Source organism: Balaenoptera physalus, assembly GCF_965194825.1.
Source record: "Balaenoptera physalus genome assembly, chromosome: 17".
Lineage (NCBI taxonomy): Eukaryota > Metazoa > Chordata > Mammalia > Artiodactyla > Balaenopteridae > Balaenoptera > Balaenoptera physalus.
In genome coordinates, this window is record NC_138895.1 from 48,006,538 (window position 1) to 48,020,564 (window position 14,027).

Sequence of the window (14,027 nt, forward strand, 5' to 3'; positions counted from 1 at the left end):
CCTGAGAAAACCATAATTCAAAAAGAGTCATGTACCAAAATGTTCACTGCAGCTCTATTTACAGTAGCCAGGACATGGAAGCAACCTAAGTGTCCATTGACAGATGAATGGATAAAGAAGATGTGGCAATGTGGCACATATATACAATAGAATATTACTCAGCCATAAAAAGAAATGAAATTGAGTTATTTGTAGTGAGGTGGATGAACCTAGAGACTGTCATACAGAGTGAAGTAAGTCAGAAAGAGAAAAACAAATACCGTATGCTAACACATATATATGGAATCTAAAAAAAAAAAAAATGGTCATGAAGAACATAGGGGCAAGATGGGAATAAAGACACAGACCTACTAGAGAATGGACTTGAGGATACAGGGAGGGGGAAGGGGAAGCTGGGACGAAGTGAGAGAGTGGCATGGACATATATACACTACCAAATGTAAAATAGATAGCTAGTGGGGAGCAGCTGCATAGCACAGGGAGATGAGCTCGGTGCTTTGTGACCACCTAGAGGGGTGGGATAGGGAGGGTGGGAGGGAGGGAGACACGAGGGAAGAGATATGGGGACATATGTATATGTATAACTGATTCACTTTGTTATAAAGCAGAAACTAACACACCATTGTAAAGCAATTTTACTCCAATAAAGATCCAGGCAAAAATAAATAAATAAAAGATAGAAAGTAAATTAGTGATTGCCTAGGGGTAGGGGGCAGGGTAGTGATGGCTGGTGGTGCTAGTTTAGGTTTTTCAGTTAATGAAAATGTTCTAAAATTGATTATGATGATGGATCCCCAATTCTGTGACTATACTAAACAAATATACTAAAAATGAATTGTACACTTTAAATGAGTGAATTGTGAATTACAGCTCAATAAAGCTGTTACACAAACACACATGTACATACACAGACAATTTAGAATATTAAATGACCAAAATCTGTTTCTGGGGAAGAAGCAAGTGATGATGTGAAAGTACAGTTGACCCTTGAACAACACAGGGGTTAGTGGTGCCAAGCCTCCACGCAATGGAAACCTGTATATAACTTAGAGTAGGCCCTCTGCATCCAAGGTTCCTCCGTAAGTGCTGTTCCACATCTATGAATTCAACCAACTGCAGACTGTGTAGTACTGTAGTATTTGCTATTGAAAAAAATCTGCATATAATGGATCCGTGCAGTTCAAACCCATGTTGTTCAAGGGTCAACTGTACCAGGCTTCAAATGACTGAAGCAATGTCTTCACACCTAAATTGTTTCCCTGATTCTTAATGGAAAAATTACTAAAAATATAAGGAACTTATTTGCACTTTAGATACATTATAATACATTATAACTCCAAAACGCTCTCCTTTTCAGACAAGAATGTGTGGCTAGCAGTACAGTGATAATAAGTAACCTACCTAAGGAAGTAATAGTTAAAATTTCAGAATAAATTTTTCTTAAAAAAGCATTTAGGCAAAATTAGAAGGGAAATATTATAACAACTGAATATCAGAAATGCTCACATAGAAAATGGTGGCAGCAAACACAGAAAAATAGTTATTGAATAACAGAAGACCACAAGACTGTCATAAGGGTGCAGCTCTATTTACAGTAGCCAGGACATGGAAGCAACCAAAGTGTCCATTGACAGATGAATGGATAAAGAAGATGTGGCAATGTGGCACATATATACAATAGAATATTACTCAGCCATAAAAAGAAATGAAATTGAGTTATTTGTAGTGAGGTGGATGAACCTAGAGACTGTCATACAGAGTGAAGTAAGGCAGAAAGAGAAAAACAAATACCATATGCTAACACATATATATGGAATCTAAAGAAAAAAAAAAAAAGGTTCTGAAGAACCTAGGGGCAGGACAGGAATAGAGCCGCAGATGTAGAGAATGGACTTGAGAACACGGGGAGGGGGAAGGGGAAGCTGGGATGAAGTGAGAGAGTGGCATGGACATATATACACTACAAAATGTAAAATAAATAGCTAGTGGGAAGCAGCTGCATAGCACAGGGAGATCAGCTCAGTGCTTTGTGTCCACCTAGAGGGGTGGGATAGGGAGGGTGGGAGGGAGATGCAAGAGGGAGGGGATATGGGGATATATGTATATGTATAGCTGATTCACTTTGTTATACAGCAGGAACTAACACACCATTGTAAAGCAATTATACTGCATTAAAGATGTTTAAAAAAAAAAAAAAGACTGTCATAAGGGTCATTTCGGCCTAGTAAAATGAAAAACTAGATGTGGGTTCTGTAAAGTGAGAGCTGGGGAACTAAAACAATTCAAAAAAAGAGTAAGCCTAGAAGTACATAAAAGATGGGAAGGAACAGTAATTAGAACTAAGGCTCAGAAAGTCATAGCAGTTAGGGAGACCTACAGCTTAGAATGGAATTTTTTAAAATATATGGAAAAAAAAAACCCTCCCAAATCTTTTAGCTTTCAAATCTCCATGTGAAAATCTGGACAGAGGCAGGAGTAGAGAAAATCCCCATTAACATGTTCTTCTAGTACGAATGGGGCAGGAGGAGGAGAGGGGACCTCTTAAGTAACCTGCTAATGAGGAGAGATCCCAGAAACTAGTTCCTGTGTTCCATTCTGTAGTCACATGTTATCTCTACTGAGTGATAAAACCAGGAGTAGAGGTGAACTCTGGTAGGTACTATAAAAAGCATGACATGGCCTTGCCCGTCAAGAGATTTTCTTCATAAAATAAATCATTATTTCATGTCACTATAATAATTTTTCCTTATCATTTTTTGGGGGGATTAGGGAGGATCTTTTGCACTTAAAGAGTTTATGAAGCTAAACTGCTTGTCAAGATCACCAATGACCTCCTTTGTTGCTAACTATTCGATAGTAAGTGATCAGTCCTCGTCTTGAGCTTTAGCAGAATCTGAACCCGTTGATCACTCCCTCCTTTTAGAACATTTTCCTCACTTGACTTCCAGGATACCACACTCTCCTGGCTATCTTCCTACCTCCTTGATTGTTCCTTTTCAGTCTATTTTGCTGGTTCCTCCTCTTCTCCTCCATCTTTTAACACTGCTATGCTCTGGGGACCAATCCTTAAACCCTGTGGTAGGCTGAATAATAATCCCTCAAGATACCATGTCCTAATTCCTGGAACCTGTGAATGTTACCTTATATGGCAAAGACTCTGAAAGGTGATTAAGTTGAGGGTCTTAATTTAAAATCCTAAAGATGGGGAAATCATTCTGAATTATCTGGATGAGCCCTGAATGCAATCACAAGTGTTCCTACATGAGGAAGGGAGAAGGAGATTTCACACAGAAGAAGGGACTAAAAAACAAGAAATGCAAGGAATACAGCTCTAATTAGATGTTGAAAAAGACAAGGAAACAGATCCTCTCTTAGAGTCTCTGGGGGAAGTGTGGCCCTGGTGAAATCTTGATTTAGTCCCATTAGACAGTTTGGATTTCTGACCTCCAGAACCATAAAAAAATAAATTTCTATGCTTTAAACCACTAAGCTTGTGGTAATTTGTTATAGCAGCCATAGGAAACAAGTAATAGTAAACTAATTTAATTGGTAAGGGCTCAGAATGATGCTGCTGTTGAGGGTTCAGAAAGAGATGAGAAACATCTTGTTAGAAACTGAAGAAAAGGTGATTTTTGTTATATTGTGGCAGAAAGCTTAACTAAATTGTGTCTTGCAGTTATGTGGAGAGCATAAGCTGTAAATGATGGACTTGGACATTTAGCTGAGGAGACTTCCAAGCAAAGCACTTAAGTTGCAGTCTGGATACTTTTTACAGCTTATAATAAAATGCAAGAGGAATGAGACAGATTGAGGGAAGAACTGAACAAAAATCTAAGCAAAAAGAAACCAGCAATTGATGATTTGAAAATTCTCAGCCTATCCGTATTTCAAAAGATGTTCAAATTAGGAGATACATTGTTAGAAAAACATGTTCTGGAGAGAAGGTCAAGGATGTGGCTGGACAACCTTTTGCTAATGTTGAAGAGATTAGGTGTGTGATTCATGCATCCCCTCAACGATCTCAACAGAAGCCAGGAACAGTGATGGGATTATCCAGGAAAGATCTGTGGAGAAACTTCTTGTTTAATGGTGTGAAACAATGTGATATACACAGGAGACTCACAAGATTTTTGAGAATGTTATACCAGCAGAAACACTACCTGCTTGGCTTGAAAAGGATCAAGTATAGGATGAAATGAAGGAAGACTGTCCAACTTCCAAAATTCTATAAGCAGGAAACAGGTTGATAAAATACTTAGCTACAAATGTGATACCTTTCAAGAAAAAGGAAGGATGACTCAGAGGGTGGAACATATGGCCCAGAGGGCAAAGCCTCAAGTCACAGAAGATTACTCTCAGGCCTTGAAACCTAGTAAGATTTTCAACACTGGATTTCAAAATTGCTTGGGACCAGTGAGTCCTTTCTTCCTTCCATTGACTCTCTTTTGAAATATCTGTAACTGTTATCTTATGCCTGTCCCACCACTGTATTCTGGGGGCATATAATTTGTTTCCTAGTTCAATAGGTCCATGATGGAGAGGAATTTTGTTCCAGAATGGATCATAACTAGAGTAAAACCATACCTGATTTAGATGATGAGATGTGGGACTTCTAAGCTAATAATATTTAGATGAGATTTTGGACTTTGAGTGAATGCTACAATGGGTTGAGACTTTGGAGATGTTGGGTTGGGGTGATTGTATTTTTCATGTGGATACACATGAATCCTTGGGGGCCACAGGGAAGACTGCAGTAAGCTGTATAAAGGCCCCCCAAGATGTCCATGTCCTAATACCTGGAACCTATGAATATTACTTACATGGCAAAGACTTTGCAGAAGTGATTAACTTAATAATCTTGAGATGGAAGATTATCCTTGAATACCCAGGTGGGCCTTAAATGCAATCATAAGTGTCCTTTTAAAAAGGAGGCAGAAGAAGAATCCACACAGATGAAGAAGATCATGTGACAGAAGCAGAAGGAAGCAGTTAAGACAGAAAAGATGCTAGTGTGCTCCAGTGGCTTTAACGATGGAGAAAGGGGCTATGAACCAAGGCTTCAAGGAATGCTGCTCTAGATGCTCAAAAATGAAACAGGTTCTCTGTGAAAGCCTCTAAAAGGAGCACAGTCCTGCTGATAGCACAATTTAGCCCTATAAGACTTAGTTTAGACTTCTGACCTCCAGAACAATAAAAAAACAAATTTCTATTGTTTTAAGCCACTAAGTTTGTGGTAATTGGTTACCACATTTTTTCCGACAGCCATAGGAAACTAATACAGATTCCTTCTCTTTTCCATATAAACTCACTCATTTGAAGAGTCCCTTGAAGATCCCATTCAACCTCATGGCTTTGAATACCATCCATATACTGATGACTCTCCAAATCTAGCCTACATGTCTCTCCCAAACTCCCAACTTATATATACAAACAAAGCCCCTGGTATTTCATAGTGAATTAAGCAGACTAATGGGATAGAACAGAGCCTCCAAATAGAATCTTTCATATACAGACACTTGATCTATGAGAGATATGGAATTTCACAAAGTGGAGAAAGAATGGACTTTTCAGTATATGATGCCAGACAACTAGTTATAAAATTAGACCCCTATCTGACTCAAAAACCAAAGTGATTGATTTATGTACACACAAAAACATGCACATGAATGTTCACAGCAGCTTTATTCATAACCACTAAAAACTGAAAGCAACCTAGATGCCCTTCAAAAGGTGAATGGATAAACAAACTGTGGTGCATCCATACAATGGAATATTATCCAGCAATTAAAAAAAAAAAAGAGCTATCAAGCCATGAAAAGACATGGAGAAAACTTACATGCATATTGCTAAGTGAAAGATGCCAGTCTGAAAAGGCTACATACTGTATATGATTCCAATCATATAATATTTTGGAAAAGAAAAACTACACAGATAGTAAAAAGATCAGTGATTGCCAGGTGTCTGAGGAAAGAGAGGGAGGGATGAATAGGTGGAGAAGAGGGGATTTTAGAGCAGTTAAGCTATTCTGCATGAAACTATAAAGGTGGTTACACAACATTATGCATTTGCCAAAATCTATAGAACTGTACAACACAAAGAGTAAATCCTAATGTAAACTATGGACTTTAGTTAATAATAATGTATCACTATTTGTTTATCAATTATAACAAATATACCACACTAACAGAAGATGTTAATAATTAGGGGAAACAGGGGTGGAGGGGAGAGAGAGGGAAAAACATGGAAACTCTGTACTTTCTGCTCAACTTTTCTGTAAACCTAAAACTTCTCTAAAAAATGAAGTCTATTAACTACAACAAAACAATGTGGAAGGTAAAACTGTAAAATTTTAGAATTCAACAAATAAGATACATTTATGTCGTTTCAAATATGACCCAGAAAGAGTGTACCTTAACAGAGAATACTGAATCCAATTATATTAAAATTAAGAACTTCTATCATAAAAAAAATTACACAGTGAAATAACAAGCCACAAAATGGGAGAAAATATTTGTACCAATATAAGTGAAACAAAACAAAACAAACAACATCCAGAATATATAAACAGCTCCTAAAAAGCAATAAGAAAAGACAAATAACTCTAATAGAAAACTAAAAGACTTGAACAAGCACTTCACTGAAGAGGAAATTAGAATGGCCCAAATCTATGAGAACCACATGAAACTATATTCAATCCCATTAGTGGTGAGGGAAATATGATAATGAAATATCATTTGACAGCCACCAGACTGGTGAAAATTCAAAACCTGGCAACAGCAAATTAATGAAGAGTACTGAGCAATGGGAACTCTTAATGTAAACTGGTACACCCGCCTTGGAAAATAATCGTGCATAATCGAGTGAAGTTGAAGATGCAAATATTCTACTATTCAGCAATTTCTAAACACCTATTGGAAAATACTATAATGAAATTCTTGCGCTTGTTCTCTGGGAAACATGTATAAAAATGTTCATAGCAGCACTGTCTGTAATAGCTAAAGATGAGAAATGATTCAAATATTAGTCAATAGAGTATGGATGTATAAAACAGAAAAAAAAAATCATTTAGTGGAATACTATATAGCAGTGAAAATGCATAAACTACAGTTTCATGCATCAAAATGGGATCATGATCCTCAAAAGTATACCCTAGAGCAAAGAATCAAATCACAGAAGCATACACAAAATATTATTCCATTTATATAAAGTTCAAATCCAGCAAGACCAAATAATATATTGTCAAATCCAGCAAGACTAAATAATATATTGTTTAAGAATATATACCTTTTTATGGCTAAGTAATATTTCATTGTGTGTGTGTGTATATATCATATATATAGCGTGTATATATATATATCATATATATATCATGTGTGTCTGGCTATCTATAATCTATCTATCTATCTATCTATCTATCTATCTATCTATCTATCTATCACATCTTCTTTATCCATTTATCTCTTGATGACCACTTAGGCTTCCATATCTTGGCCATTGTAAATAATGCTGTTATAAATACTGGGGTGTATGTATCTTTCCAAACTAATGTCTTCATTTTCTTCAGACATATACCCAGCAGTGAAATTGCTGGATCATATGTTAGTTCTATGTTTACTTTTTTGAGGAACCTCCATACTGTTTTCCACAGTGGCTACTTACATTCCCACCAACAGTGCATACAAAGTGGATGGACCTAGAGGGTATTATACTTAGTGAAATATGTCAGACAGAGAAAGACATATACTCTATGTTATCAATTATATGTAGAATCGAAAAAATAAAACAAATGAATGTATATAACAAACCAGAAACATTCACAGATATAGAGAATAACCTAGTGATTACCAGTGGGGAGAGGGAAGGAGGAAGGGGCAAGATAGGAGTATGGGATTAAAAGATACAAACTACTATGTATAAAATAAATAAGCAACAAGGATATATTGACAGCACAGGGAAATACATTATTTTGTAATAAATTTAAATGGAGTATAATCTATAAAAACATCAAATCACTATGTTGTACATCTGAAACTAATATTGTAAATCAACTATACTTCAACAAAAGTTTTTAAAAAAAAAATCAACAGATATATATAAATGAAAAAAATATATATATATACACCTGGTTGGTAAAACTACAAAGAAGAGAACAGTAATAATTACCACAAAAGCAAGAATAGTGGATACTGCTATAGGGACAGGAGGGGAAACAGGGGGCTTCTAAGAAACTGTAATTTATATTGCCTAACCTAGGTGGTGGGTATTTGGGCATGTGTATAACTATTCTTAAAACTATACATATAATGCTTGGTGCAAAAACTTTAAGACTATAAATACAAATATAACAATTATAAAAGGTAAAGGTAGAAACAAATATAAATAAAAGCAACTGTAGAAATATAAATATAATTTATATATGTTGCCTTGGGTCAAATATTTTAAAATGCTACATACCTTGACAAAAAGGAGCATAATTTACAGAAAGGGAGTGTATATATTTTCTCTAACTCTTTATGATAAAAAAATTCCAAATATCCATAGAAAAGTTAAAGTAGTAGTATAATGAACACACCCATATAACTTCTGTTTTGCTTCAACTGAACATTTTACTGTATCTCCTCACTTGCTTTCTACACACACACACACACACACACACACACACACACAGACACATTTTCATTTTGAGCCACTGGAATGTATATGCAGAACATCATGGTACATTACATCTAAATACTTCAGCATGCATCTTCTGAGAATAAGGTTGTTTTCCTACATTACCACATGCTACTATTGTGCCCAAGAAAATGAACGTTAAGTCTATAAAAATCACCTAATATAGGGACTACATATTTTGTGAAGAACAGAAAACCTGGGAAACATACACAACAATATGCCTAATTGAAAGGTTACCCATAATAAATTCACTAAATATTCTGAGGAAATAAATATTCACTTACTTAAAAATCTCACCAATATTTCCTATGGACTAAGTTTAACTAGGCCAAGATGGGTGGAGCCAAACTCCCAACAACGTATACCGTTATGAAATTTTTATTTTTAAATAAAAAATCACAACATGTGGTTTGACACTAGAATGGAATATTTGAAATTAGAACTGTCCAGGAAAACTCACGCTGTGTGATCACTGTAAACAGACTACAATGAGATCAGGGCGGTTCCATTACAAAGTCGGTTTAAAAGAGACCAGGTAAGGAAGTTGTCATCCTGAGCCAGGTCCAGGAAAAATAAGTGTGAAAATTGAGGACCCCCCCATGTAAGATGAACTAGGCTCCTGGGGCATAACCATACATGTATCACAACCAATTTCCTATATATATAGTGAATAGATTTCATTGCCCCAGTATGTAAAGTCCTGAAAAATCCAATTAAAAATATTTCATTTCAGACTTAAAATTATATCTATGTTTTTAAAGAAATACTCTATATTATCTATTATTATAGTTGGCAAATTCCTAAGTCAAAGGAGATAGTCCGTTTAAAATAAAGACTGTTGTAAGAGACAAGGATACTACATAACGATCAAAGGATCAAACCAAGAAGAAGATATAACAATTGTAAATATTTATGCACCCAACATAGGAGCACCTCAATATATAAGACAAATGTTAACAGACATAAAAAGAGAAATTGACAGTAACACAATAACAGTGGGGGACTTTAACACCCCACTGACATTAATGTACAGATCATCAGACAGAAAATCAAAAAAGAAACACAGGCCTTAAAAGACACATTAGACCAGATGGACTTAACTGATACTCATAGAGCATTTCATCCAGAAGCAACAGAATACCTATTCTTTTCAAGTGCACGTGGAACATTCTCCAGGATAGATCACATGCTGGGCCACAAAGCAAGCCTTTGTAAATTTAAGAAAACTGAAATCACATCAAGCATCTTTTCTGCCCACAATGCTATAAGGCTAGAAATCAACTACAGGAAAAAAAACTGCAAAAGACACAAACACATGGAGGCTAAACAATATGCTACTAAACAATCAATGGATCATTGAAGAAATCAAAGAGGAAATCAAAAATACCTAGAGATAAATGAAAATGAAAACACAACAATCCAAAAACTATGGGACACAGCAAAAGCAGTTCTAAAAGGGAAGTTTATAGTGATATAAGCTTACCTCAGGAAACAAGAAAAATCTCAAATAAACAACCTAACCTTATGCCTAAAGCAACTAGAGAAAGAACAAACAAAACCCAAAGTTAGTAGAAGGAAGGAAATCATAAAGATCAGAGCAGAAAGAAATGAAAGAGACTAAAAAAATAGAAAAGATCAATAAACTAAACTGGTTCTTTAAAAAGATAAACAAAATTCATAAACCTTTAGCCAGACTCACCAAGAAAATAAGGGAGAGGGTCTAAATCAATAAAATCAGAAATGATAAAGGAGAAATTACAAACAACACCACAGAAATACAAAGGACCTTAAGAGACTACTATGAACAACTATGTGCCAATAAATTGGACAACCTAGAAGAAATGGACAAATTCTTAGAAAGGTACGATCTCCCAAGACTGAACCAGGAAGAAATAGAAAATAAGAACAGACCCATTACCAGCACTAAAATTGAATCAGTAATTTAAAAACTCCCAACAAACCAAAGTCCAGACCAGATGGCTTCACAGGTGAATTCTAGCAAACATTTAGAGAGGAGTTACCACCTATCCTTCTGAAACCCTTCCAAAAAAACTGGCAAGGAAGGGCACTTCTGAACTCATTCTATGAGGTCACCGTCACCCTGATACCAAAACCAGACAAAGATACCACATGAAGAAAAGAAAATTACAGGCCAATATCACTGATGCACATAGATGCAAAAATCCTCAACAAAATGTTAGCAAACCAAATCCAACAACACATTAAAAGGATCATACACCATGATCAAGTGGGATTTATTCCAGGGATGCAAGGATTTTTCAAGATTTGCATATCAATCAATGTGATACACCAAATTAACAAATTGAAGAATAAAAACCATATGATCATCTCAACAGATGCAGAAAAAGCTTTTAATAAAATTCAACATCCATTTATGATTAAAAAGAACTCTTCAGAAACTGGGCATAGAGGGAACATACCTCAACATAATAAAGGCCATATATGACAAACCCATAGCTAATATCATACTCAATGGTGAAAAGCTGAAAGCATTTTCTTCTCTAAGATCAGTAACAAGACAAGGATGTCCACTCTTGTCACTTTTATTCAACATAGTTTCGGAAGTCCTAGCCACGGCAATCAGAGAAGAAAAAGAAATAAAAGGAATCCAAATGGGAAAAGAAGTAAAACTGTTTGCAGATGACATGATGCTATACACAGAAAATCCTGAAGATGTTACCAGAAAAGTACTAGAGCACATCAAAGAATTCAGTAAAGTTCCTGGATACAAAAAAAAATTTTTAAATAAATTTATTTATTTATTTATTTTTGGCTGTGTTAGGTCTTCGTTGCTGCGTGCTGGCTTTCTCTAGTTGCAGCGAGTGGGGGTTACTCTTTGTTGCAGTGCATGGGCTTCTCATTGCAGTGGCTTCTCTTGTTGCGGAGCACGGGCTCTAGGCACATGGGCTTCAGTAGTTTCAGCACACGGGCTCTAGAACTCAGGCTCAGTAGTTGTGGCGCATGGGCTTAGTTGCTCCACAGCATGTGAGATCTTCCCAGACCAGGGATCGAACCCATGTCCCCTGCATTGGCAGGCAGATTCTCAACCACTGCGCCAGCTGGGAAGTCCCTGGATACAAAATTAACCACAGAAATCTGTTGCATTTCTACACACTAACAGCAAAACATCAGAAAGAGAAATTAAGGAAACAACCCCATTTATCATCACATCAAAAAGAATAAAATACCTAGGAATAAATCTACCTAAGGAGGCAGAAGACATGTACTCAAAAAACTATAAGACTCTGATGAAAGAAACTGAAGACAACACAAACAGATGGAAAGATATACCGTGTTCTTGGATTGGAAGAATCAATACTGTTAAAATGACCATACTACTCAAGGCGATCTACAGATTCAGTGCAATCCCTAACAAATTACCAATGGCATTTTTCACAGAACTAGAGCAAAAAATTTTTAAATTTGTATGGAAACACAAAGGACCCTGGACAACCAAAACAATCTTAAGAATGAAGAACAAAGCTGGAAGAATCATGCTCTCTGACTTCAAACTGTATAACAAAGCTACAGTAATCAAAACAGTATGGTACTGGCACAAAAACAGACACATAGATCAATGGAAGAGAATAGAGAGCCCAGAAATAAACCCACACTCCTATGGCCAATTAATCTATGAAAAAGGAGGCAGGAATATACAATGGAGAGAAGACAGTCTCTTCAATAAGTGGTGCTGGGAAAACTGGACAGCTACATGTAAAAGAATGAAATTAGAACATTCTCTAACACCATGTACAAAAACAAAACCAAAATGTATTAAAGACCTAAATGTAAGACTGGATACTATAAAACTCCTAGAGGAAAACATAGGCAGAACTCTCTTTGACATAAATCGCAGCAAGATATTTTTTGACCCACCTCCTAGAGAAATGGAAATAAAAACAAAAATAAACAAATGGGACCTAATTAAACTTAAAAGCTTTTGAACACCAAAGGAAACTATAAACAAAACGAAAAGACAACCTAAAGACTGGGAGAAAATATTTGCAGATGACGTTACCGACAAGGAATTAATTTCTGAAATATACAAACAGCTCATACAGCTTAATATATAAAAGAAAAAACCAACCCAATCAAAAAATGGGCAGAATACCTAAACAGACATTTCTCCAAAGAAGACATACAGATGGTCAAGAGGCACATGAAAAGATGCTCAACATCACTAATCATTAGAGAAATGCAAATCAAAACTACAATGAGGTATCACCTCACACCGGTCAGAATGGCCATCATCAAAAAATCTACAAACAATAAACGCTGGAGAGGGTGTGGAGAAAAGGGAACCCTCCTGCACGGTTGGTGGGAATGTAAATTGATACAGCCACGATGGAGAACAGTATGGAGGTTCCTTAAAAAACTAAAAACAGAACTAACATACGACCCAGCAATCCCACTACTGGGCATATACCCTGAGAAAATCATAATTCAAAAAGAGACGTGTATTGCAATGTTCACTGCAGCACTATTTACAATAATAGGCAGGACATGGAAGTGACCTAAATGTCCATCAACGATGAATGGATAAAGAAGATGTGGTACATATATACAATGGAATATTACTCAGACATAAAAAGAAACGAAATTGAGTTATTTGTAGTGAGGTGGATGGACCTAGAGTCTGTCATACAGAGTGAAGTAAGTCAGAAAGAGTAAAACAAATACCGGATGCTAACGCACATATATGGAATCTAGAAAAACGGTACTGATAAACCTAGTGACAGGGCAGGAATAAAGACGCAGATGTAGAGAACGGACTTGAGGACACAGGGTGGGAAGGGGAAGCTGGGACAAAGTGAGAGAGTAGTATTGACATATATACACTACCAAATGTAAAATGGATGGCTAGTGGGAAGCAGCTGCATAGCACAGGGAGATCAGCTCAGTGCTTTGTGATGATCTAGAGGGGTGGGATAGGGAGGGTGGGAGGGAGGGGATATGGGGATATATGTATACATACAGCTGATTCACTTTGTTGTACAGCAGAAACTAACACAACATTGTAAAGCAATTATACTACAATAAAGATATTTTTTAAAAAACTAATGATGTATTCTTACATGCCTTAGAAAATAAGTAAACAAAAGCTCAGGGAAATTGATCTAAAAAATTAAAAAGCTTTCCAAAACTCATTCCATATTTGTCCAATCAAGTCTTTTCCTAATCATCTGCCTTTTTTTTCGTCTAAGAAGTTTGCTTAACGATCTAACCTGTTAGAGATTCAGCATATGATGAAAAGGAACTTCCAGAAAGTAAAATATTCAATAATTATAGGAACAAAATACCTTTTCTTCTCTTCACTTGGACAAAATATGTTT

The 14,027-nt window shown here is 36.1% G+C and overlaps 1 protein-coding gene across 3 annotated transcripts in view; it reads right to left on the reverse strand.

The window, feature by feature from the left end:
- STK3 (serine/threonine kinase 3) overlaps positions 1-14,027 on the reverse strand; it is a 310,598-nt gene that overhangs the window by 42,536 nt on the left and 254,035 nt on the right. Inside the window, exon 11 of one of the 3 annotated variants that reach the window (XM_082432737.1) lies at positions 11,723-11,764. The exons of the other annotated variants lie outside the window; for them this stretch is intronic. Within the exon in view, the coding sequence (XP_082288863.1) occupies positions 11,738-11,764 (27 nt within the window). The 3' untranslated portion in view covers positions 11,723-11,737. Of the gene's footprint in view, positions 1-11,722; positions 11,765-14,027 lie in introns of those variants that run through there. 3 annotated transcript variants of the gene reach the window in all.